This window comes from Archocentrus centrarchus, chromosome 1 (genome assembly GCF_007364275.1).
Source record: "Archocentrus centrarchus isolate MPI-CPG fArcCen1 chromosome 1, fArcCen1, whole genome shotgun sequence".
NCBI classification, from domain to species: Eukaryota; Metazoa; Chordata; class Actinopteri; order Cichliformes; family Cichlidae; genus Archocentrus; species Archocentrus centrarchus.
In genome coordinates, this window is record NC_044346.1 from 7,638,494 (window position 1) to 7,666,225 (window position 27,732).

General features: G+C 40.9%; 1 protein-coding gene across 5 annotated transcripts; it reads right to left on the reverse strand.

Moving 5' to 3' along the window:
- Window positions 1–7,135: 7,135 nt before the first annotated feature.
- Window positions 7,136–25,443, reverse strand: sun2 (Sad1 and UNC84 domain containing 2). Of its 5 annotated transcripts, XM_030738630.1 has the most exons (17): window positions 25,330–25,415; window positions 25,145–25,185; window positions 15,000–15,114; window positions 14,785–14,888; window positions 14,151–14,525; window positions 14,013–14,072; window positions 13,725–13,796; window positions 13,197–13,336; window positions 12,724–12,774; window positions 12,515–12,553; window positions 11,775–11,969; window positions 11,512–11,649; window positions 11,310–11,406; window positions 10,654–10,769; window positions 10,337–10,510; window positions 9,345–9,434; window positions 7,136–9,109 (listed from the first exon to the last, which is right to left on the reverse strand). In XM_030738630.1, exons 3-17 carry the CDS (start codon window positions 15,110–15,112, stop codon window positions 8,993–8,995), a joined length of 1,881 nt encoding a protein of 626 aa, XP_030594490.1. In that variant the 5' UTR covers window positions 15,113–15,114; window positions 25,145–25,185; window positions 25,330–25,415; the 3' UTR covers window positions 7,136–8,992. The 5 variants fall into 5 exon arrangements, with proteins under 5 accessions (XP_030594490.1, XP_030594418.1, XP_030594353.1 ...); XM_030738558.1 differs by lacking the exon at window positions 25,145–25,185 and having other exon boundaries at window positions 25,330–25,443; XM_030738493.1 differs by having other exon boundaries at window positions 25,145–25,408.
- Between the last annotated feature and the right edge of the window lie 2,289 nt (window positions 25,444–27,732).

Here is a 27,732-nt window from a genome sequence, read left to right on the forward strand (position 1 = left end):
AACAACATGGGGTTAAACTCAGGCCTGAGAAATGTGAGCTACTCCGCAAGGAGGTCAGGTATGTTGGCCGCCTGGTGTCTGCAGATGGGGTGAGGGTAGACCCAAAAGATCTTGAAGCTGTACAGGCACTGAAGCAGAAAACCCCACAAACAGTAGGTGATGTCAGGCGACTGCTGGGTTTTCTGAGTTATTACCGCGCTTATGTACAGGACTTTTCCCGTATAGCCAGGCCACTCTATGGACTACTCCAGACAAAACCTAGTCCACCGCTGACCAAGCCAAAAAGAGGGAAAATGAAGGGGCCTCAGCTTCCTTCACAGACTTTAGTAGAATGGGATGACCAGCACCAAGAGGTTCTGGAGAACCTCATAGATATTCTAACAAACCCACCGGTGCTGGCCTACCCAGACTTTGACCACCCGTTCATACTGCACACAGATGCCTCTCAACAGGGCCTCGGGGCAGTACTATACCAAAACCAGGATGGTAAGATGAGGGTGATAGGTTATGGGTCCCGTACCCTGACTCCAGCTGAACAGAATTACCACCTCCACAGTGGGAAACTGGAGTTCTTGGCCTTGAAGTGGGCCATATGTGACAAGTTTGTAGATTACTTGTACTATGCACCCCACTTCATTGTATTCACAGATAACAACCCCCTCACTTACGTTATGAGTACGGCCAAGCTCAATGCCGTGGGACATCGCTGGGTGGGGCAGCTTGCTGATTTCCACTTTGAAATTAGGTATCGGCCCGGCAAACAGAACATTGATGCAGACACCCTTTCTCGCTGTCCACTTGATATCAATGTCTTTATGGGTCAGTGCTCAGAAAGACTATCAGAAGAAGTAGTGTGTGCCACTTGGGAGGGAACTAGGACAGCCAAACAAGGGGATGTAGCTTGGGTAGCAGCCCTCAATATCACGTCACAAAAACAAATACACTCAAACATAGAGCCACTTTCAGTAATCAGTCACAAAGAACTTGCAAAGGAACAGCATAAAGATCCTGTAATAGGTAAAATCTTAGAGTTAAAGGAGAAAAACAGAGAACTAACTGATGAGGTACGTAGGACACTTGACAAGCCCACAAGAAAACTGACACGGGAATGGAGCAGGTTGCAGGTGGAGGACGGCCTTCTTTATAGGAAGACTCCCGGGCGACGACAGTTTGTCCTGCCTGCCATCTACAAGCCAACTATCCTCTCACACCTGCATGACAGTATGGGACATGTTGGGGTGGAAAGAGTCCTTGGCCTAGTAAGAGACCGCTTTTATTGGCCTTTTATGAAAAGAGAGGTTGAGGAATACATCACCAGAAGATGTCGCTGCATAAAGCAAAAAAAGCCAACATTGCCTGACAAAGCACCCATGGGAAGCCTTACATCAAGCTCACCCCTAGAGCTTGTGTGCATTGACTTCCTGCACCTTGAGACCAGCCGAGGTGGGTACGAATACATATTGGTTGTAGTCGACCACTTCACCAGATTTGCACAGGCGTATCCCACCAGAAACAAGGCTGGAAAGACAGCTGCAGACCGAATCTTCAGTGATTTCATCCTGCGATTTGGGTACCCAGCTAAGCTCCATCATGATCAGGGCCGGGAGTTCGAGAATGAGTTGTTCAAGACACTCAGACAGCTGTCTGGTGTAAATCATTCCAGAACTTCCCCATACCATCCTCAGGGCAACCCCGCAGAAAGATTCAATCGAACTCTGCTACAGATGCTCAGGACACTGGGTGAGAAAGAGAGAGAAAACTGGAAAGATCACCTGGCTTACGTCGTTCATGCATATAACTGCACCAAACATGAGTCAACAGGGTTCTCTCCATATTACCTTCTGTATGGCCGCCATCCACGTCTGCCTATTGACGTTCTCTTTGGATTGGTAACTGAGGATGAGACATGCACTCAAAGTGAATATGCAAAAAGATGGAAAGAGAAAATGATTGAGGCATACAAGATAGCCAGCACCAACAGCCAACATTCAAGTGCAAAAGGAAAGCGCTATTATGACAAACGGAACAGAGGTGTGACTCTGCAGCCCGGGGACAGGGTTCTTGTTCGCAACCTTTCAGAAAGGGGAGGTCCATGCAAACTGAAACCATACTGGGAGAAAGCCATTTACATTGTCAGGGAGCAGGTTGGGGATAACCCAGTCTATAAAGTCAGTCCTGAGAAGAAGGGTCACCCCACTCGTACCCTCCATAGAAACTTGTTACTCCAAGTGAATGATCTGCCAATAGACCTAACTGAGTCTGCCATGCTTGATAAGCCTCAAAAGAGGAAAGGAAGGTCAAATCCACCCCTGGAAACTGTCGAACAAAGACAGAACAGTGACACAAGTGATTCCGAGATGGATGGGGAGGCACCCCGTTACTGGCTACGGGTACCAAGAGAACAAGTGCAGGCCAATTTGGACATGTATGGGCAGGATACCACAAGCAGGCTACAGAGTACCATTGAGACACATGGAGATCTATTGGAGGAGCACACCCCTGTGGAATCTGAGTCTGAAAGCGTGAACGTAGGAGAGATAGAGCAAGAGAAGGAAAATGAGATTTTGCTCTCTGCTGAGGAGCCCCAACTTGACGAAGCACAGCAGGTGCTTCAGACAAACAACTCAAGGGGAAATACTCAAGAGTGTCAACCAGACTTCCAGCCTCAGCCAAGGAGATCTACAAGGGAGAGGCGACCTGGCCAGATGCTGACCTACTCTTCCCTTGGTCAGCCAACTTATCAGCCACGTTTGGTTGTTGGCTCCATAGGAGTACAGCCGATATTTCACATGTGCCAGTACCCACAATCTTACTGGTATTCAGTCCAACCCACTCACACCATACCTGTCACCTACTCACCAATTAATCATTGTATCCACTGTTGTTAAGGTCGAGAAAGACATCTGACAGGTTTTGTTCATGCGATACTGTTATAAATTTGTAATGTGTGTTTATATGTATCATATAGGAGTTGAAACCTGGTTCAAGAGGTAAAAGGAATTTGGACTATTAACAGCAAGTGTCAGGAGCCACTTTTGTTTGTTGGGGAGCGTGTGGCACACCCAAAATGTATGGCCACTTTTGTGTTAATCTGTTAATTTCATTTATTTAATTTGCTTACCTGTGATTTCCAGCGACAAAGACTCAAAATATTTTTGGGAAACATGACCAATATTTGTGCTGATTTATTGGGCAACATGGACTATACAGAAGGACAGTAAAATTGGAGCAACACCTCAGGTGGAACTGTTGATTCCAGGGAAGATGCACCCCGGTTGCTTTAGGGGGGTGAATTTCCGCCCGCTAAACAGATGCAATCTGGAAGGCAAACCGAGTGCACTGCGTCTTCATTGCTTCTGAATGTTACCTGTATTTGCAGGTTAGTACTTGGTTAAAAATGATACCACTGTCTGTCATTTGGAGAAAATGTTATTCTGCATGCTACGTTTGTAAAGTTGCATTGTTTTACACTTGTGAGCAGCAGTTTGGAGACCTGCAGCAGCCTCAGCTAGGGGACAGGCTCTGCAGGCCGCTGGCAAATACGTCACGGTAACGTTGCGGTATTGTGGGTCGTATGCCCCGAGTGTGGTCTTGCAGGAGTGTCACTGCAGGTTTATTTGCTTTACATGATGAATATTTGTACTCCTACACACCTTACTGTTTAGAATAGAAATGTTTAAGATGTTTTGGCACTTTAAGTTTGAATGAGTATGAATGCCTCACATGTTATACGGGACTGTTTTATTTTCACAATGCTGTTAAGAATGTGTGATTAATTGCTTAGTTTCAGTATCCAGAACAGATACAATGTCTACCGTAAATTGGAACAGCTAAAAGCATTGTTATAAATACAGTTGAGAATGACTGTAAGGTGCACTATAGACATGTAGTAGCTTTCCATTGCTTATGCAAGGGCAACTGTGTACTGTTATTCCACCTGCACAGAGAGGTTGTACATTGGAGATAGTGGAGTGTTGATGTGTGAACACATCTACTTCTATGTTTATAACTGTTGGAAATATGGACATATGTGAGTTGTAAAGACACTGGAACTGAAAGAAAGTAATGCATACATGAATGTTGTTAATGTTTATGGAAATCTGAAAGAGATGCAATCTGGAAGGCAAACCGAGTGCACTGCGTCTTCATTGCTTCTGAATGTTACCTGTATTTGCAGGGATTTCATTTTTGTTATGGTGGCACCATCCCTGGGGCCCGTAACACCTAGCCTATAGTGGTGATGAGAGTGTGAAACCGAAGCTTCGAACCCTGGGCTTACACTGCTTCGAAGCTTGCTTCAGGACAGAAAAAATCACGTGACATATGACGTCCGAAGCAGCAACTGCTTCGTTCTCGGAATGAATCATGTGACTGGTTCAGGTGACTCGCTGGTTACCTGTGAAGGAGCGAGAGCGAGACAGTCAGCCAGGTTCATACTCGCACAGTTTTAGCGTTGTTATGGCCATCAGTTCCTGCCGAGTTATGAATTAAAGACAACCTTTGCTGGCTCGTCCTTTCAACGTGATGACGGACGCTGTCGTATCAAGATTAACGTAAAAGCGGTAGTTACACAAGCACACCTGGTTAATGCCCTATTTTCCCAGCACTCAACAGCACAACACGCACATATGTATCCATCTTTGTTTGTAAATAGAACCTGATATCATGATATTTGGTCAAACAATCCAAAGATGCTTCAGATCACTGAGGTGTGTGAGCGTGTGCGTGCAGGTGTGTAACTGAAAGCATTGCACTTTTCCAGGAGAGGGCGCTATAATCGACGCTTCGAGTAATGAACCTATTTACGAACCATTTGGCTCCAGTGGTTCAGTGCTTCACAAAAGCTTCATTTTTTCATCACTAACCTGTAGAGGTCATTGTGTCCCTCAGTCACACCAAGGACAAAGACCTGTAGCTCACAGCTCCCACAAAAGATACCACTGGTCTGGTAAAATGTTCATTTAAATTGACAATATTCTTTGGATGAACGTAGTACAAAGTTAAAGTTTATTTAAGGGATATTATGTAATGTGTGTCACTACTTGCACTGAATATAATTCATATTTATTAGATATTTTAAGACCAGCTCATTAATTGATTAAACATTAATTCATGAATGACCCAGATAAATTTTAATCTACAGAACATTTTATTTGAGTAAGATGCAATAAATATTCAAATGTGTAAATAAAGTTAAAATTGATTAATGGACCATATGACTTAAGAAAATGTTTGGATAAATAAATGTTCATCTTGCTAAAAGTAGCGCCTTTGTAGTTTAAAACAAATCTTTTTCAGGGTGCAGTGAATTTGTTATAATTTGATGTTTAATGTGTGTCTGTTATCTGTTCAAAGGTTATCAACCTACTCAACCCTACTCAGCCATTAATTCACCTGCTCATTTGCCACTGCACCTAAAGCTTGCAATTCCAACAAAAAGACAATAAAGCACTTAAACTGAGTTGAGTTGTCCCAGCATCCTTTTGTGTGCAGCCAGCATTTTTCAAGGTGGATTCAAACCCAGGACCTTTTGACTGTGAGACAACAGTGCTAACCACTGCACCACCATTCTTCCCTCAATTTCCCATTTTCCTAATATAAAGAAATGAAGGTTGGCTCAAGACTTTTGCACAGTACTGTATAAGGATATTAAAAGTCTTGATTCTTCAAAAAAATTTAAATAAAAGAAAATAACATACAGAAAAAAAGTGTGGGATTTGTCCATACTATTATATATTAATAGATGGCAGCGGCCTCAGAGGGGGAGTGCTGCTGTGAAGGCAGTGGGTTGTTGCTCATCTCACAGGAAGCAGGCTCACATAAGGAAACGAGAAGCTGAAAACAGAACTATGATAACAGCAGAGCTGGTAAGTACAAAACAGCACCTGACATAAGATTGATGTGATATGCAAAAGAAAGAAAGTTTGTGGCAACAAATTTACAATAGAAAGATTTAGTTTTTGGAAGTGAAGGGAGTATCCAGTGGAGTTTACATTGTTAGACTTAATAAAATAACACATTGGTGTTGTGTTTTAGTAGTTTTTAGTATCCAGTTGAGCTTGCAAGTTGATCTCAACGCAGACACACGAGAAACGCCACAGCAGGGGCTGATGGTTGTTTTTTTTTTTTGTGGCCCTTCCTGTCCACAGTAGTGACTGTGCCACCACTTCGACTGTCAGCTAATGGTCAGATCATTTTCCTCCTGCTGGGCAAACCTGGTATTTGCTCTACCTCTGAGATCTTCACACTCAACCTGGCAGCAATGGATATGCTGTCCACATCACAGTCGCAGGCGAGTGCATTCATTTTTGGCTGTATCAAACAATGGAGGCCACTAACTTCTTGGGGTGGGGTTTGAACCAGGGAGGAGGGCTGCTGTTTCTCTGCCTGTTGTGTTTTGACAGTTCTGTAGCCAGTCTGCCATCCTCTGTTCTTTCTCTAGCTCAAAGATCCCAAACTACAGCTATTGTTATGCTTGGCAGGGAGCGCCATCACTACTGCTTTCAGGTCAAAGTCGCGGGATCCAAGTGGAATGCGATACTATAATCATAAGCTTTGCCACTGTGGTTGTAACAACCTGCAGCACCCTGACTCTCAAGTCCCTCCACGAGTCAGGGCCCAGCAAAAAAAAGAAGTCTATTTAGTTAAAAAGCGAGCTAGATAGTGCTGTCTGTGCTTGTCATAATCAATGTCCATCACCTCCCTCTCATCGGAGAATACCTGCTGAGGTAGGATGGTCCCACTTCTTTCAAACTCTACTCAGCTGTCACCTGTGAGGCCTACCTGATTCTCTCCATGAGCAGCTTTGTTCAGCCTCATGAAGCAGCTGCCAGAGATGACATCACTGCTCACCCGCTGAGATAAATTCTGCTGCAATAGTCCAGAGCACCAGAAAATGTGAGGGGAAAGCTGAGCTGTAACCTGCACAGTGGATACACAATAGTTCTAATCTGTTGGTAGTTTCTAGTTTAGTTTAGTTTTAAAATAATCTGCTGGTATCTGCTATACATGTATGTTTTGTTTTTCTGTTAACTGTATCTTCAACTTACTGTAGAAGCCCCAAATGTGATATTGGATATTCTCAGAGAGAAAAATTAGACAGTTGGATATTTGAAAAAATAAATACAACAAAAAAGACATATTGCATTGTTTTATTTTAGAAATGAAATATCCAATTTTGGCTTACAAAAAGAAATTTAGTAAAATACTCTGCAGAACACTTCAGGGTACCATGTGAAATATTTCTGAATACAAACAGAAAAGTAAACTTTTTGTCATTTTCCTTGATTGTGAAAAACACAAGTTAACATTTACGGACAGAGAAAATGAACCTGATTGAGTCTGATCACCTAAACTGAAACACTGGTCTCTATACAGATTTATACCACATAAGAGGAATGATGCAGTGTGAGACGTACGCTCAGGACACGGCAATGGAAACCTGCAGATAACACTGAGGATGCTTTAGGAAATATGAGTCTATTAGACACGTTATATTTGTAACATTTAGTTAAGCAAAATCAAGCTTTTTAACACTTAAAGTAAAAACTGTAAATTAACATGTGAATTAAAATTCAGTGTGTTAGTTTACAGTTACTTTCACTTTATAGTCTGCAGTGCACCAGCTTTAAAGAATGTAAACAATCATTCATAAAACAGATATTAATGCAAGTTTTTTTTCCAAAAATATATAATTTCATTTCAAATTAAAAATGCATGTTAATGACACTGTCTCCTTTTAACAACTTGTAAATATCAACATCTATTAAACAGACAAAATACAAATAATAAAGAAGTCCTGATCCTTCAGTGAAGTCAAATTTGTCAAATCTGAACAGCTGGAAAACAGGAACAAGAACATTCCAAAGAACTGAAACTTCCTCTAGTGCACATCATAATGTAAATAATATTTTCTCCCATCTTCTGACTAAATGCACAAAAAAAAATTTTTTTTTAGAATCATTGTGTGAAATTGTGTTTTCTAGGTTTTGAATGGTACAATTTAAAGATTTTACATAATAAATGACAATAATTATTATTACATCTTTAAACCTACAAAATGGACAGAGCACATGAATTTGTAAAAGAATCTGTGTTATACGAATAAATAGCACTTTTTTCCATCCTAGTTAAGTATTTCATACAAAATTTAAGCCTTATTTACAAAATACAAACAATGATGTCATGGCTTCAACATGACGTCTGTCAGAGAGGTTAGAAAAACAGCGTTTCAAGTATTCAAGTACCAGAAATAAAATCCAAACTCATTTGTCAAAACTTGCTAAAATAAATTTTTACCAAGCTGCATATTTTCCTTTTGACAGGAATATGAAATTACATTTTCCTTTAAGAATATCAAACAACGCTGATTTAAAAAACATTCACTGCTGCCTCTGTATATTTCTACCTGATGCTCAGACTGGTGCAGCGCATCAGCCTCAAAATCAAACAAATATCCTGACAAAAAAAACAACCTGTTCAGATATCAGGTGACAGATCTGACAGACCTAGACAAACTAGAATTTTTTATTTTTTATTGGCTTCCCAGTGGCAAAATGGAAAATGTTATTTTACCAGAGAGCTGTCATGTGGGACAGAGCACTGTACACATGGAAAGTAGAAAAAAAAAAAAAAAAGATAATAAGTAATAATAATTAGTAATAAGAAAGGTTTTAAAATGATTTTGTGGCACAATTATATGATTGAAAGCATAAAGCTGCCAGAACTTTACACTTCCAACTGGTTTTTCCTAAGTAAATTTTTGGTTTTCAGAAACTCATTTTACACTTTTATTCAAAGCAAATGTGCGCTGCACCAAAAAAATGCCATTAAGCAGTTAAAATAAAACAGCAACACCTCCTGACACACAGCTGAAACAAGGGTGTGCCAACACTAAACACTTATTCAGTAGCATTTGGCCCTGAGACCATCAAAGGGAATTTGATTTATTTATAAACTATCCATCCCACTGTCATGTGACTCTGACTGAGTCTCACGTGGTGGCGATCTTTCCGTGCACACGGAAGCGGTAAAGACACGTGTATTCGACGTGACCCCAGTTACTGAGAACTCTCAGCTCCATGAATCGGTAAACCACATCGCTCGGATTCTGTGCGAGGGGAAGGGGTCAAAGGTGAGGAGAAAAGAAGAGAAAGGAAAGAAGGTTACGCATACAAAAAAAATATAAGAGTGTAAGAAAAGAGAAGGTTAATGTCAAAGGAGTGCATGCAACAAGTGCGTATGCTCGCCACACTTTATATAGAAGCAGAAGTCATCAGGCCATATCGGGTGTTTCTGCAAATATAATGAGCAGCGAACATTAAGATGGGCTCATTTGAACTCACAGGCAACTTAAACGTCTGTGTTGGCTCTCCGTACTCCTCGTAAGTGAATGTCCCCAGCAGTGTTCCTTCTTCGGTGTCATTTTTCATCCCCTGGAAAGAGCAAAATTACAGTTTTCAAAATTAAAATGGACTTCATGCCACTCACAATATTCTTCTCTGAGACTTAATTCCATAAAGTATTCCTACATTACATCTTACAGTGGATAAATGACAGATTTAGACCTTCCAATTAGAATAATCACAAGTGAAATAATAAGAAACAAGTCAAATTCATGCTCCACAAATGTCTGAAAACTATTTAATTCACAGTTTTTTTACATGGAGGTGGAAGAAAAGGGACATAATAGTTGGCAGCAATTATCAGCTATGCATTTCTGACAAGCAGAAACCTTTAAAAATGCCCAACCGCACAGGAGAAAGGAACATCCTGGTGTTTTTGGCCTATATAACTAATTTCCTCTTTTACAACAACTGTATGGAAGTGCATTAACCTTTAACTATAAACGCTTAAAGTCAGGGGTGGGGCTGCCTGACTGACAGGTCTACTCGACCATGCTTGCAGTGTTGGTGTCTTTTGCTGGATTTATAATGGAATTATCTGAGCAATAACCTGGCTATGCTTCTGTCCCAGAAGTCTGTGCTTCAGTTTTGGTGAGTGAAACTCTACACTCCCATTTAGTTTTAGGATGCATCTTGCAAAACAAACTTGCTAGCCTTATCAGATACATTATTACTCCACACTTTCATCCATATATGCTCACTTCTGGCACCAAAATTCACTCATCTGTGAGTTAAAACACAAACAATGCCTCTGACATTTCATTTCACACCTTTACATCTGACAAATATTTTAGTGCATCTGTAAATCCTAAAGGGTATGTGATGGTCTGGTTGAGTACCCTCCCTTCCCCATGCATCTATGTTTGATCTGAGCCAGTACAAACACAGGCAGCCATGTGGCGCCATACTGTTTCTCAATTGGAAGCACTCACATAGACCTCAAAGTCTTTGGGTGCTGAGTCGATTCGGCCGGTGGGGGAGTTGTAACGCGGCAGGTGGTCCAGTGTCACATGAGTTATCCGTATGGGGTGAGACAAAGAGATTACAAGAGTTCCCTGGACACCATGAAACGCCCAACATTTCCCTGGGAGCAGTACTGGGTAACCCTGGGGAGGAAGACAGCAGGAAGTGTGGTTAGTAAAAATGTAAGACCCTCAAAGGTAAAATGACATTAGGAGGATAGATAAGCAAACAGAAAGTACAGAAAGAGGAAACAAGGATGAAGAAAACGGACAGACGATCATTATACCTGAATCACAGTGCGTGGGCTTTCTGATGGATACCAAAGAGGGAACCCAAACAGGGTCACACACGCTGAACGAATACGATACGTCTCTGAGCACCTGGTACTGATCACACTGGCACCTACACACACAAACACACACAATCAAGTCAAGTCAAGTCAAGTCAAGTTTATTTATAAAGCACGTTTAAAAACAACAGCAGTTGACCAAAGTGCTGTACATTTAAGATAAATAAAAAACACAATGTAAAAGAGATAGTTAAAACAGGAAGCATAAAATTATAAAAACAAAAACAAAAATAAAAGAAAACAACATCAGTAATGTATACAGTACTCATTTTGATTTAAAAGCCAAAGAATAAAAATGGGTTTTCAAACGAGATTTGAAATGCACAATAAGAATTTAAGATGCTTTGTTAAATCTTTAATACATTTAGTGACCAAATTTAATCTAAAATGACAACAACCTTTGCATGAAAAGCTCTGACAAAATGCATTAATATCATTTAGAAAAATCACAGAAGACAAACAAATAGACAAATAAATTAAAACAACCAAATATCTATGATTCAAAAAAACATTGTTTCAGGTGCAAAAAACAGCACAAAGTAAACAGGGTTCACATAATTTTAGCAAACATAATTCATCCAAACATTCCTGACCTTGAGTCTCCAGGGCAAAGTCAGCCATTTTGTCAGCCATAGGACGTCCACAATCTGTGCAGCTCCCTGTGCTGCTAAGCCTGAATGCATCCTGCTCCTTATTCACATTCACAGATAGAGCATACTTTAAATACTGATGAGTGTAAAAAGTCATATCTATCTGCATAAGCCAACACAGGCAGTATCTGCTGTATCTAGTTACCTTGATGCGGTCAGTGAGCCACTTTTCCATGGCCTGTTGGAGCTCTGGTGTGAGGTGATTGTGGATGGGGACGTTGGTAGGATCAGGACAGGGGGCTGGAGGAGGCATCACCTGCATGGATGACAACTCCTGGACCAGCTACAAGAGAGAGGAATATGAACAAAAACATGCAAAGTAAATGTCAGTTTCAAAGATGGCATCAGTTAACCTCTGGTATGCTGTAAAAAGCAGAGTACTGATAGTTGAACCTATCACTTGGGTACCTTATTATTCTGATTCTCTAAAGCTTGGATCCTGAGGCTGAGGCTGGCAGCAGAAGTGCTGCTGTCTGACTGGTAATCTGCCATCCGCCTGCTCAACCCAGCGACCTCCTGCTCCAGATACTGCCGACTACCTGTGTCCACTGCCTCAAGCTTGGCCTTCATATCCCGCATTTCCAGCTGCAGTCTCTCCTTCATCTGCCAGAAAAGTCGAGTAACCTTGTTGTCAGAATGAAGGAAACCATTTGATGTGTGTGACATCAAGCTCATAGGTGCTAGGGTGTCACTTTCACACATTTTATATCTTATGTTTTCAAGCCAGGTTTTTAAGCCAGATATGTTGGTCTCAGAGGCCACCTATGGTTACCCATTTCTCAGCAAGCCTCCTATTAAATTAAATTGATGGCTACAAGTTTGACTGTTGATAAAGTTAATAGATTTTATATTAATTTCACCCCAAAATGTGGTGTTTTTTTAAACCTTAAATCAGATTCAAACGTCAAATGCTTAAAAAAGAAATTATCTTCAAATAAATTAAACCTTTGGGGAATTATTCACACCACTAGGTGTCACTCTAGCATACCTCCGTTTTGACCCTGTTGCCACTCCTACCCTGGCTTACTTCCTGACACCCCTGGGCATAACTTTCACCAACCACAGGGTTAGATCCAGAGCAAATGATCAAGACAAGATGGAGAGAAGAAAAGAGAAGCTGGCACAAGCAGAGAGAGGGTCTCTCTCACCTGGGAGAGAAGCTGTTCCTGCTTCATCTGTAGTTCCACCTGCCACAGACAGACATGTTACATTTAGAATACCTCAATTTAGATCAACACGTGAGGTCTCAAAGCAACTCCAATGCATTTCTTTCAGTTCTTCTTTGCTCTGATATGTTGAGGTAGCTTCATTTTCTTCTTCGTGTGTGGAGGGAGGGTGCAGGAAAATGATTTCTTACCAGAAGACGTTGCATCTTTTCATCTACTGCAGCAGAGACGATGGTAGGATCCTGTTTGAGAAAAAAATTAATATATATAATAACAATAATGCTATCAGTAAAATTCATCTTTAACTGTCTGTGTTTTTTCTTTTTGATAAATGAATCAAACTCAAAATACAAGTGCTTTGATGTGGTGAGACAGGCCTGTCAATAGCATATATACATCAATATTACCATTATTTAAACAATGTTAAGATTTTGTTTAAAAATATCATAGTTATTGCCAATAAACAGTTATTATGACAGCCCTATTGCAGATCTTCAAGATTTAAATTTGAGTATTACTATAAAGGTAAGTTGGGATTACTTTTTAAATCATGTGAATTACCTCTTGGTAATCAATCAATCCACATACACACTCAGATGGTTAGATTGATCCAGCACTCATCAATCTAACCAGCAAAGAAAAATAGTGAGCTGCAGAGCCCTACCACCACAGGTGTGGAATAGATGGTGTTGGGTTGAGGAGGAGGAGGAGTAGCAGGGACGACAGGTTGTCTCTGGGACGGGCTCTTTGCGACATTCATGCGGGACATGAAAGAGGCGAACAAGGGAAGGAGCAACCAAAGACCTGGAGAAAACAGAAGGGATTGTCCCTTAAAAGCAGCACTTAGAAACACACAAAGTAAAAAGCACCCAACTCCAAGTTCATTCAAAAATGAAAGCCTCTCAAAGTGACTGACTCCACCTCACTCGCACATACAGTCACAGTAAGGTGGAGATGGGAGTAAAAACCCACCACATAAGCAGGGAAAAAAACAAACTTTGCGACTCTGCAAGTCAAAAACCTTTTGTGGCAGAACCTACTACAGCTTCTAATTTCCTGGGGAAGCCCCGAGTACATCGAAGGCTACTGTACCGTCTTCAGGAAAGCAGATCAAGCAAAGATCCCTGTGCAAAAAGGCATATACAGTTTTCTGACAATACAGCATATATTCATTTCAGAATGTGTTACTTACATAGAAGTAGGATGAGAAGGAGGAGAACCACACCACAAGCCTTCTTCATGCGACTGCTGATTGAGGAATTTGCTGCAGGGGAGAGAAGGAAAGTTGATTTGCAGGGATTTTGATAAGCCAGAGCCAAATTACATGCAGCGATTGAATAAAACACAAAGATATGTGGGATCGGTATATACTATGCAGGCACATGTAGATGCATACTGAACTTATTCAGTCAAGAATGAAAAACAAGTTCAGGCAGCTTAAGACACTTGTAGGAACACTGATCATATACAAACAGCATACCTAAAGCTGCCACATCAAGTGTTTTTAAATATACTGCAGCAGCTAGCAACAGGGTTGAGTCTGCAAAACAAAACAAAAAAATTGATTATTACACTGTAGCACAAAGACACACAAACACAAGCAAAGTTCAGTACTCACCGCTCAGGCTACTCAAGGCACTTTTGATTCTGTTTCTGTATCCAGTATTTGGATCCCCGCTGTTACTGCTGACTCTAGCAGTGCTGCAGGGGGCGGTTATGGGCTTCCTGTAAGTGCCCTCAGAGGATGAATACCCCGAGCTGTCCATGCCGCTCTGACTCAGCTCCTTGTGGCTGGGTCTGAAGCATAATCCTGGCCTGCTAGAGGTGCAGTGCCCAGTGGAAGGGCTGAATTCTGGAGATGCCGAATGGCACCGAGTGGGTGTCTGACTCGGGGTTGATGATGGGATTAGGGCAGGCCGAGGGGTGGCTGCGGAAGGGACGAAAGGTACGGTTCTCATGGTAGGCTGGGTCTCGCTGCTCAAAGGAGATGGGACTGAGAGACAAAAACAGAAACTGGCATGAAAAATTATGTTTCCTTATACCAACAGTTTATGAGTATGGCATTATTAGTATTTAACCCATCTATGTCCACTGTTACATACTATCAATAATTAGGGTCATAAAAAGTAAAACCAGTAATGAGGGCTTAGAAGTAAACCAGAGCTTTGTTATAACATTAAACACAGTTCTGAAAACTTTTAGATTATGATATTATGTCATTACTACTCAAGCATTGGCACCATCATACACACCTGGAGTGACAGGTGTCTCAGGGGTGGCAGAGCTAGCATTGCTATTGGCTCTACTTGAGGTACGGGAGCCAGGCTTGCGGGTTCCAATCTTCTTCTTGAAAACCCTGAAGAAGAAAGTGGTAGTAGAGAAAGGCAGCGTTACATTAGAGACTGACAGAACCTAGAACCAAAGCTTCAAACACAAGGGCACACAGGTCCAGAAACCAGTAACTTACTTAACAGGGTTTTCACGGTAGGATATGGATATGTTGGTCACGCTACTTGAGTCAGATTCCTCATCTGAGTTGTAGTAGCCACCAGACACCAGGCGAGAACTTCTGCGAGACATGACTGAAACACACACAGAGAGGACAAATGGGAAGTCTTGATTCATATATGTAACAAAGTTACTTAAATTGGATAATCCCTCTAATCAGTACATGCTAGCAGGACATAGTGCAGTGCAACAGGATTTTAGTCTTAAGGCTTTCAGTCTACAGGAAACACTGCTGCATTATATTGGATTTTTTTCCAGCTACTTTTATAATCCTTAGGCCTATAAAACTGCACTTTTCAGCTATAGCGACCTCATCTGCCAGCTTAATTTAGTCAATACACCATCGCCAACAAAGAAGGTGCACATAATAATTAGCAATTGTGCCTTTTCCATACAACATATTATGCTAGACTTAAAAAAAAAAGAGATTACCTCCAGGAAAACTGTTTAAGTGCATAATATCAACTTTATGATTGTTATCAATCATGATGGCTCATGCTTGATAACAATGGCACTATGATACAGTAGTTCTGAAATACTTAGTACCATGCAAGGCAGTCAACTATGATGGATCATGATATCTATGAAACTGTTAAGAAAGAAATAACCCTAAAATGGAAAAAAGCAGGTTGCATTTTGGTGTCAGGATATCAATAATAATTTGGCAGTTAAGTTAATTAACTCTCTGATTTGCATTCCCTAAACAGCAGCCTGCAGGGATGAACAATAAAGCCAAAGCTGTTAGTGTCAAAAAAAAAAAAAAATTGGCTGGCTCCAAAAGTGAATCATGCTCCATAAAATCCCACATTAAAATGCATAACTCTGCAAAAAATAAATAAATAAAAAATGTTTTTTGGTTTCTATACCTAATTCTGCCTTCTTCCCTTTCATAACAACTATACGGGGGCAGAGCGTTATAAAACTGATGCTGATACAGATGGCTGTAGCTGGTAGCTGTCTGCTAGGAGTCATCTCAGTTAATCTGAGTCACTGAATTGGACGTCGCAAAAACGTCTGTGGTGCAGTTGCCCTTGGGAGCATTTTTAATTCAATTATCTGACAAATAACTTGCTGTGTGGTAATTGTGTTAATAGCTTTTTCCAGCAATCAGCCTATGGAAGCAGCTTACTAATGATGTTTGCTGGGGTTTGCTGATAAATTCACTCTCTCATTCAACTATGGTCACTTCTGGCTCCAGGATACCCAAGCTACTGACTACTATAATGCCAAGTCTTTATAAGCAGAATGGCTTTATCCTACTTTCTGCCATTTTGCCCCCTCATGTTTTTCCTCTTCACAGCAACTTTACTCTCCTTCATGTGGTAAACACCACCACGGGGGTGCATGTTTTAATAAAGATACTCCTTGTAATGGAAGATAAAGAACACTATATTTTCACATCTGAAAACTTGGCATTATTATTATTATAGTAAAATAGCAAAGCAGCAGCAATGTGGCTATCAGCACAGTGAAACATACAGCAGCAGTAATAGTGAGCGTGTAGTTGTGGTAGAAGTAATATTAACAGTAAGTCACTAACAGGTGCTTTTTTGGTTAATCTAATGGTTGCCTGTAATCCAACTAATCAGTCCTGCTACACAAACACTCTCGACAACACCAGGATTTACAGAGCATAAATAAAAACCTCAAACACAATAAATGCATTTGCATATGCAAGCTTAAAAGATGAGAACATACACTTTTTACTGTGCTACGATGCAGTAAACATATTTACAGTGTAAATACAAAACAGTACTGCTTTTTAATACACACATGCACATTCTGCATACCTTAACGGACCCAGCATACTTCAAGTTCAGAAAATCTTCAGAAACTATCACAAGTAGAGAGAACAATCTGGTTTGAATAGCTTCACGTTGCTACAAAAGATCTACGAGGTCAACTTTCAGCAAGGCAGCCATCGCAAAGATTATGTAACAAGCACCTTAAGCTGAGCAATCCCATTGGTCAAAGATGTGCTCTTACAGTGCAGATAATTAGCATAAACCACAGCAGCTTTACTGCTTACCAGCTCCTGGTGGCAGGTTTACTGTTACACACTTAATTCATTTACAGAAACACAAAAAAGAGGTTTCTGAGTAGAGGGTCCAAATACTCAACTCCAAATCAACTGCCCCTCCTCCTGAATGTCACTGATAAGAACAAACGAAGAGCTCCAGTACATACCTGCAGCTAAAATGCTAAAAAATCCACTGAATAAAATGAGAAGTTAGAAAGTAAACAGACACTGAACGTTTTAAATGCGAGTCCATCCCCTAGACTGGGGGAAGTAGAGGCCCCCAGGAAATCCACCAACCTTTAGATTCTCTCTGTGATCCTATGTTTTAGCTTCTGACTGTTCTCATTAAGAACAGCCTTCTTGTCTCAGAAGTTTTAACGCAATCAAAGCTGATGTCCAAGAAAAGCCTCGATGTCATTAGCCCGAGACATGACTACAGCAGAGTTGTGCAACTGAAAAGAGCGGCAGGGGATGACAAAAAGGGAAACCGCATCTGTGTATCTAACAGACAGGAAGTTGATGCACGAGGACACATGCGCACTGAAACCTTCACTCCAAAAACGGATGATTATTTTGCAAAATTTACATTCATCACTACAGTTCAGTAATCAACTCAACTGTTTTCCATTACGACTTTCTCCAGTACATATGCACCATCTATACCACATAAACTGCTTACATATTTTTCCTCTAGTTTTATCACCCTCTACATTTCTGTTTATGCAAGACTTGGGCTGAAAGACTGAAGGCAGAAAAGGCAAAGCAACATCAACCGCACCGCGCTGATATAAACAACTAATAACAGCAACGTCGTACTTGACGACGCCCAACAGCCACTACTGTGGTTGCTACAGCCGGCCTCTTCTGTTTACTGTGAATGAGGACAACACGCCATCATACTGAAACTGTTTGCAGTGAGATCTACTTTCCCAATATACCTTTACTATGAAGCAGCATATTAAAAGCTTGTTTCTTCACTTATTATTTCACCCCCAGTCTATTAAAAATGCTGCACTGGGATAATACATGGAAATAAAATCTATTTATTCACTGTAAATGTGGTTTTTGGAACCATATTAACACCTGTATCCAGTGAGATTTTGAACATATGTAAATTAGCTGGGGGGGCTTTTACCAGGAGCCAGTATTAATGGGTGCAGCTCAGAAGGTGTGGATATATCATTAGAGCTTTTTTAAAATCCCATCATGTGTTATAAACTAATCTGCAGATCCTATGATTAGAACAAAACAAATAGCTGCAAAGTTCACATTTATTTTGACTCCACAGCGAAAGCAGCCTGAGTCTGCTGCTAAGGAAACACATATTTAGCATTTCTTTCTTCTTAGTACATCAAGAGGCTTAAGTTAAGACTGTGGGGGGGGGGGGGGGGTTTGGACTTAATTCCCTCAAAGCCTCCTTTACATTTTAAGTGGCATCTCATCGCAGCCTAGCTCCACCACACTTCTCCTCCTGAACATACCTCCCCCCGCTCCTTCCAGAGGACACTGCTGCACTGACCAATTTCTCACCTTTTGCTCTTTCCACTGAAATGTTGCAGAAATGTTTGGCTGCATCTCACATTCTTGTGTAAGCTTACTTTTCTTATTAGTGGTAGTCATCCAGTCCCTTTGCTCTAAAACCAGATCACATCTTACAGTAGCCTATTCATGCTCTAAATTTAGAAAGCTGTTTTTGTCAAGAAATGCCTGCGTGACCAATTCAAGCTTCTTTCATTGAATTTCCAAAAGTCTCTTTCTTCTTGTCAGCTGCTGAGAAAGCATGTTCTGCCTCGGCCATCCTTGCACTGCACTCTGCATGTGTCCTTGAGGTAGGATTCCTCCACGAACGTGTGAGCAGTATGTAAAGTCATTAATGTGCAAATGTAAGGAGAATGGGAGCACCCCCCCCCCCCCCCCATCAGAGAGACAGAGGGACGCCTGATTCAGATCCTGTGGGAATCGTGCAGAAAGACACAAAAGCTGCTTTTCATCAATAACACGGCACAAACTGCTACAAACTGCTATGTGTCCTCTCATCTCCTTTCATCTATCTATCTGACTACAATGTGTCCTCTCACCTAATTTCACAAACTGCTACAACAGCGCATTCAAACCATTACAGCGTTTCACTATTTCACTAAGCTCTCTTAGTGAAATAAACCAGCTTTAATCATGAAGAAGGACCACAGTAAATGCAGCACACGAGGCACTAATGTAAAATGAACCAGTCAAAATTAAAGATGAAAAAAGTGAAATGGAAGCAAAACTCAAGAGTCTGCTGAACAGTATGGAAATGTACCAGTTATACCTTTGGTATCTCCCATCCCCTTACAGGATCTGCACGTACTGAAACCATTTCTAAACAAATGTAACAAGAAGTTCTTCATTTTAAAATAGGTTGCAAGAACTCATAAAGGCTTTGATATCACTAAAGTCCTGATTTATTATATTCTTATAGTATTTCTGGGGGGAACAGTGTCATGAAAAACACAATAAGGGATATGATGATGGTAAGCAGGGCTCATTTTTACTTTTGCAGTTTTCATCTAAAATCTAAATATAGTAGTAAATAGACTGACCAGCTGATCAGTACGTACAATAATTATGATTCTTTTATTTTTTTGGGCCTGTAAAAATGCAGGGCAAGTATACCTCTGGGCCAGTGGATGAAAAAGTGGATACAGGAAAAGTGGCATATCTGTGATAGGTCAGTAGGTTGGTTGCTTTGTGCCTCAGTGGTGGCCTTATGACTAGGAATGGCACGATACCACTTTTTTATGTCCGATACCGATATTTTACATTTGGATATCGGCCGATACCGATATAAATCCGATACTTAAAATTGATCCAGGCCTTTAAAAACATTAAAAAAAAAAAAAAAAAAGAAGTCAACAGTCTCTCACACAACAAAATCAAAGTCTTTTAGTTGTCCCACATACAAGACTAAGGACCAGGGTGGACAGAGCTTTTTTAGGCAGTGGCACCAAAGCTTTGGAACTGTTTACCACTCCAGCTCCATTTAGCTGACTCTGTGGCATCATTTAAAAAAATAGTTGAAAACTTTTCTCTTTAACCAGGCTTTCTGTTTTCTGACTTTATTTTTATTCTTTTTCTTTTTAATATGGTAATGTTATTATGTTTTTATGTGTTATGTGTTTTCCTGGGGGTGGGGGGGTGGGGGGGGGGTGGGGGGGGGTATTGTGTTTTAATTATTGTACAGCGCTTTTCTGTCTGTGAAAAACGCTATATAAATAAACTTTACTTACTTACAACAATAACTATCACCTGAATCCTGTTGCTTCTGTGTGAGAAGGTGATGCATTGGCTTATGCCATGGTGCAAATTTCGTTAGGGCTGCAACTATCGATTATTTTAGCAATTGCGTATTCTATTTATATTGATTACCTAAGTAACTGGATAAGAAATACTTTTTTCATATTAACAGTTCATCTGCATATTTTAACTTCTGTACTGCAGTTTTTCCCTGTGTGAAACAAACAGGGTGGATGGAGCAGCTACAGAGTTCTCTTTTCTTTACTTACTGATCAGGTGGTTCATGAAGGACATCCAGCTTTTTCCCAGTAAAGGTTTAATGGAGTTTACAGGGACTAAAAGGCTTTTTTTGGACACTAGAAAAACATTTCCTTCTGCTCCATCTGAGCTCGCCGGCTCCGCCTCTTTCCGCTTGTGGAGACAGACTGCACGTAAATCAGCTGATTGCTGCTGTTGCGTCATCAGTGTTTATGTTGAAAAACTAGGGGCTGCGTGAGCGTAATCTTGTAATGCTTTATATTCACAAGCATTCTCCTAAATACGTTTCTACTGCAGGTCTATATTTAGTCACAAATCAGGGATTAAAGTATCAAAAATATTTTGACGGGGAAGGGGTTCTTCTGTACCGGACAGTCACCAGTGCTAATAGCTGCGCTCGCTAGCAGTATGTCCGGGAGCTGAAGTAGAGAAAAAAAATAACAGCTGATTCTCAGCACAGCGAGCACAACACACAAACAAGGCAGAGAGCGGTGGAGGCAGAAAAACATGTCAGCGATGATCGGTCAGTGTCAAAGGGAATCCGTCGCAGCGACGGAGAACTGAGGGGGTTATTTGCTGATCCACTCTATTCCAGTAGGTGGTGGTAATGCAGCTCTAAGCTGGTTTGGGCAACCGCAAATCCACAAGAAGAAGAAGACGACGGAGAACTGTAATGCAGCTAATGTGAGCGAAACGTTATTTAATGTATCGGATTACATTTTTTTATTTCTTTCCGATATCCGATCCAGTAATTTAGGCCAGTATCGGACCGATACCAATACTGAATATCGGATCGGCGCATCCCTAATTATGACATGCCAAATTTTCAGCACAGTTGGGCACTGCGATTCTTCCTGTAACTTTAAGGCCACAAAATGCTGCTCACTGTCTATTAGGTTTGTCAAAAAATGTAAAAATCCATGCTCAGATACTAATCAATACTAAGGATTATTATGCAATTAGACACTCATTTGCAACAGTTATGATACCAACAGTGCTGTCTTCACCTCCTCGAGCTGACTTCACACAGCACCACTGCCCCCCCCCCCCCCCTTCACAGCACTGGACAACAGTTTTCGGAGGAATTTGGTGAGACCAATAAAACTCCTGTTGCAACAACACCACAACAACAACAGCAGCAAGACCTCAGACAACATAAAATATCAGTGCCTTTTTTGTACTACCTAGGGGAATCCTTGTAGTACAATCTGATGTAATGCAGATGTAATATTTTTCTGCATTACATCAGACATCCTGAAAATAGTGCTGTCACTGATGTTGCTGCTCCCATGTCACCACAACAGGCTCCACATGTTTGATTTAGTAAAGTCTTACAGTAGATGTCCTTCCTGACAACCCCAAGGGGGCTCTGTGTCCCTGACTGGTGCTATTCTGCATGAAGAAACTTTACTGGAATTGTAGCCAGACAAACGCAGCCAATGACTAGACACTATGCTCAAATGGTGACAGACTGACTGATGGGAGGCTAAATAATAGTAATGAGAACAAGCACATCCGAAAAAAGGTCAAAAAGGGTGCAGGAACAAAAGCACGAAACTGAGCAAAAGAAAGTCCGCACACCAGAAGAGCTCCTGAAGGAATATTTAATGCAAAAGGAAGTAATGTTTCGGGCACAGCTGCCCTTCTTCAGACTTAACTTAAGACTTGCCCTTCTGTTAAGTCTGAAGAAGGGCAGCTGTGCCCGAAACATTACTTCCTTGAGGCTTTTGCATTTAATATTCCTTCAGGAGCTCTTCTGGTGTGCGGACTTTCTTTTTGCAAAGGCTAAATAATACACACACACACAAACGTGTGTTTAAATGAAGGCATTATACATGTTCAGTAAAACAGATGAAGCCTCAAATGTCAGTTCCACAAACTCAAGTATATGTCGGCAAAAATAGACTTCTATATTTCAGTAGCAGTATGACTCACAGGGTATATAAAAGCAATGAAATTTCATACCAAACCGAACCGTGCACGCCAAACTGTTCAGGGCCATTACACCCCAAACACAAGCACATGTACAAACATGTGAGCCCTTAAAGCTGATGGCAGGAATTTCTACTGGGCAAAAATCTGTGTCAATTAACAGAGCAGAGAGCAGAGATGTAGGAGCATTGTTTGCTCAGGGCTGGGCAGGGAGGGGTACTGTTTTACAGTGAGGACACTGACAAAAAAGGAAAACTGACACAGCCCATAACAGTAGAGATGTAAGGAGTGAAAAGAAGACTGAGAGCTAACGCAGACTGAGACAACGGCACCAAGATGGTGGCAAGAAACAAACAGGCAGCCCAACAAAGACCAGAGCCCAGCTGGCGGACAAAGTGTGAAATCACATGAAATATAGTGAGTAAAAATAACCCGAGGGAAGAAGTTCTTGCTTTATGAATGACTGAAAGGGGGATGAGAAAGAAGAAGAAAAAAGTAAGAATTAGGACAAAGGAGGGAAAATGTGCATACGGTAAGAAGGAGCAGGCAAAGAAAGGTATGCAGAGAATCAGTCTTCATCAAACCAAAACTGCCTGGCACGTGGTTTGTGGCTAACATCAGTTCGGTGCCAGTGAAATATGACTCACTCATAGAGAGCTCATGAATCATCAGCGTGCACTGGCTTCTAGCAAACGACCACAAGCTCTTTGTAAAGTTGAGAGGGAGAAAATAAGTAAGTACAGATTTTTAGCTAAGTCGCTACCTAATCAGGTCTGTTTACACCAATGCGAACCAGATGCTTACTTCTTAGTCCCTCAGTCTCTCTGAACAGTCTGCTGTATCCTAGCCTGAAAGCCTCTGGAAATAAACTGCTTGCTGTCTGGCTTTGTTGTCTGGGCTGCAAAGCTGTATGACCGTCCCTGCCCGAGAATCTCACGCAGGCCGATCTGGTTTCCTCTATCCCCACTGACAACTCATTTATTTGCTGTGTGTTGAAATAGTCGTTATCTTCATGTTGCTAATTCCAAATTAAGCACTTGGTTGCATTTATAAAGAAATAGAAATCATAATTTAATTCTTAAAAAATGATAACTTCCCTCACACAGAACAAGAGCTACATATGTAAACAGCTGGATTACATAAACACAGCTGAGCCAAGCCATGATGTAAGGTGTTCATATATAAGGAGGGATGTGTCATGTGATTTGTAAGCTAACTATTAGTGTAACACATTAAATAGTAGCGTTTCTGTATTAAGATAGAGTGCTGCAGGGATGATGTGTTTTCTGTAGGCTGACCTGAAAGTTAGCATCTTTATTATTTTTTACACAGAACTGCAATCCCCAAAAGTAAAACACCAATGTTAGGCTATAAAATGACTACATTACAGATGTATGATTTCAGCATCATCACTACTAAGACCCTGTGTTCAGCACAGTGATGTTTAATGTCCCCGACAACTGTAGTGCCATTTGTCACAAGTAGGTTTTTACTTAGATCAACATGTCAAACTATCTATATTGACCACAAACATTTCAGACATTGAACAAACTAGCCATTAACTTCAAGAGAAGGAAACCATAAGTAGAAAATGCTAACTTCTTTTTGCAGCATTCTTTTTAAATGCCAGCAGGGGGCAGCAGCTCTGGTTGCAAAAAAAAAAAAAAGACAGGGATAGGTTCCAGACATCTAATCAATGTCCACATCTGTGAATATGCAATGCCTAAACAAACCTTTGCTGTTAAATAACCTTCCAAAAATATTTAAATATAAATTGACAGATTGAGAGAGAACAGTCTGATACCAGTACCAGCAGACTATTTTTTAAAACATATATCTGTTGTTGTGATGTGGTCGATGTGAGACAGCAGATAAACATCAGCCACCCCTCACTGGTAAATGCCAGTCCATATTGCTTATTGGTCCATAGGCCTACTGTAGAGTGAAAGTCCAATATATATGCAGGTACTTATGTTTGGCCACTATAGGTATCATTGCATCCCTACACAATATTCTTAAGGTAGCAATAATGTTAAATGTTACCTAGACCTAACAAACACTTATCCTCAGTTTAGTCAAGTTACAATTCCCTTCCTTTGAGGCTCCCCCTGAAGCCTTTAAATAATCCCTGGTGGTCCCAGCATGCCTTTTGGTAATCAAATTACAGAAAAAGAATTGCTTTTTGTTCAGTTTAAGCTTTTGTGCACCTACACAAGACGCTCCAATATGGCTAAAGTAGCTCTTCATGTCCGAGCTTATGTTGTGCGTTGCTGTGGACAAATACGACTAAATGCTACTGAAGTAACTGTATCAACCGCACCCTTTACAACAAACCAGGTCCGCCCACATATAACAGGTTGAGCTTTAATTTAACTGTTACAACTGTAGTTATTTCTAAATGAACAAACATTTTCAGACGGCAGCTACTGCACATGTTTTCAAAGTGATTAGGAAGTGCAGCTAATGTTCACAATAAACTCAGCGGGGAGCCAACGGACAAAAGCATCCTGAAGCAGAGCTGAGACGCAGAGACACGAAAAGTCCGAAATTGAACCTTAAGCAACCCAACAAACACGAATTAAACAGCAGTTGGACTCCTTAACCCCGTGTTCTTAACTTACCTCGTTATATGTTGAGGTCTGTCGCAGATAAATAATACTGCCTGTCAGAAATAACAGTCCTCATGAACTTAAACAAACATATCCGTTATGTTCAATTCTATTGAAACAATCCCCCAAACAGCAGCTTAGATTAGGACGAATTCCACAAGTAAAGTATGAATTTGGATAGCATGACTGCCTCCTACCATAAGACTGCCGATGTGACAGCTCGGAGGTTTCACCGCAACAAATGTTGACAGCAGCGGAGGCAAGCTAGCGAAACGAAGAGACACACTTCCGCTAAAGATTTACAAAATAAAGGCCGCCTACGAGACATTCCGCAGGTGAACGAGGCAGAGAACTGTAAATTCTTCCTCTTACACATATCTAAGCTCAAAGGCAGTTAATTTCAACGGTGGGCAAAACAATGAAATCAATTTAATCAAACTGTGGTTTGAATTATGGACACGTCACTATCGATCTGTAGTAATGATAGATAGATAGATAGATAGATAGATAGATAGATAGATAGATAGATAGATAGATAGATAGATAGATAGATAGATAGATACTTTATTGATCCCACAAGGGAAATAATTGGGGTTTTTTTTATTTATTTATTTTATTTACACACACACACACACACACACATATATATATATATATATATATATATATATATATATATATATATATATATATATATATATATATATTTCGACCGGAAATTTTCTCAGAAAGTTCCTTTTTAATACTGCTTGTTTATTTATTTATTTACTTTTTCTGTACACGACCGCAGTAATGATGCGGTACACTTTGAAACTGTTTCCGGTCTCGTGCCAACGGCAGCGCACATCAGATACACAATGGCTCCATCTAGTCGTGACATATGTGCTCTTCAAGGACCGTTTTTTGTTCAGCTGCTGTTCAGATCTGCTGACACACGGTGGAGCCAGCTCTCCGTGAGTGCTGCACAGGTCTGCCAGGCAGCAGTTAGGTCTCCAAGCACCGTTATGTATGCATCTAACAGTGTTTAGAACAACATTTAAACCAGTGGCGTGTGAGTATTACAGTATGCTGTTTGTACATTAAAACTGTAATGTCTGAACTGCAGAATGAGAGCCGAATTTAAAAGAAAAGGACATGTGGAATCCAAATTTACACTCAAGCCAGAAAATCAGGCTGCGCAGAAAAACTGCTCATACTGATTCTCTGAAATCTGTAATCTCCAAAATATTCTGTAGGGTTTAATTACAGCCTATTTAGAAGCACACTATAATCTATTATAGCCTGTCACAGTTGCTTTATTTGGGTTGGGTAGCTGTGAGGGCAATTCAAACATTCGTTAACAACAGTTATCTATTATACATCTGTAACCTTGCCTCACTGGTTATAATACATATTGCTTTATAGCAATTCAATTTAATATGGCTGCTGGCATAGTTAGAAATGCTTACTGGATACGTGACCTTGTGAGAGAATTTTAAAACACTAATTGTTACTAGTGCTCTTGATTTAATGATGCAACTTCTATTCTATTGATTTGTTTTAAAATGTTCATACAGAAAACTCAAAGAAAAGAAGATATGAGAGAAAAAGTCCAGCACCAGTAGCATGTAATGCAACCAGATCAAGGTCAAACTACTCAGAAAAACAGGCCAGGTTTTGGACTGTGTCTTCATCACACGTGATGGGCAGAAACTCCCAAAAACACAACAAAATGCTTTTAAGCAAAACCCTCAGGGCTTTGGTACTCTTTGCAATACCGCAAGCAGCCCAAAAATAAACCTAATCTGACCTTATCACTGGGCAGACAAGGTCCAGGCAGGGGAGGGAAGGTGGGAGAGGGATAATTTTTTATTCCAACAGGTCATCTAGGGAAAAATGACATTAAAAAAAAGGGCTCAGAAATGTTGCTGGTATGTCCGGATTGTTCCATGTTTGATAAATGATTTTAGAAGGTCTGGAGACTATCAGCACCACAGGCCGGACCCCTGACCCTTGAGCTTTTACCAGCACCGTGCATGTGTTTGCACCGTGCCGTCGGTGTGTGTGCGTGCATGTATATTTACGTCCGTTGAACCCATTGTCTCAGAGTCTGTTCTCATTATGCAGCAGTTTCCTTTGGCCGGGGTGAGAGAGCAGGAGAGACAGAGACATAGGAATACACTCAATCATCAGTCGCTCAACAATGAAGAGTCTATAAAGTTGACAAGCCCATCACTCCCGAAGCCAGTGCCACTGACTTTAAACAAAACATTTTTTATGCGCACTTTCATGTCTGGCATTTCCCTCCTCTCTTCCCTTCAACACCCCTGCTACACACACACACACACACACACACACTCCCACCCTGCTTATCTACCAAGCTGGTGCCCCAGACACAACCACAGTACGCAAACAAACAGCTGACGTCATGGGCACAAATGCACACACACACACACACACACACACGCACACACACACAAGCTTTCCCACTTCTGGGCTGAAGTCACTGAGTTGGAATGCAATCAGAAATAGAGTGAGTGAGATGTGTGCATGTGTGGGGCGGATTTGTTTTGAGACCACGAGAGTGATAGAGGGACGGCAAGAAAAGGGGACTGTGTGTG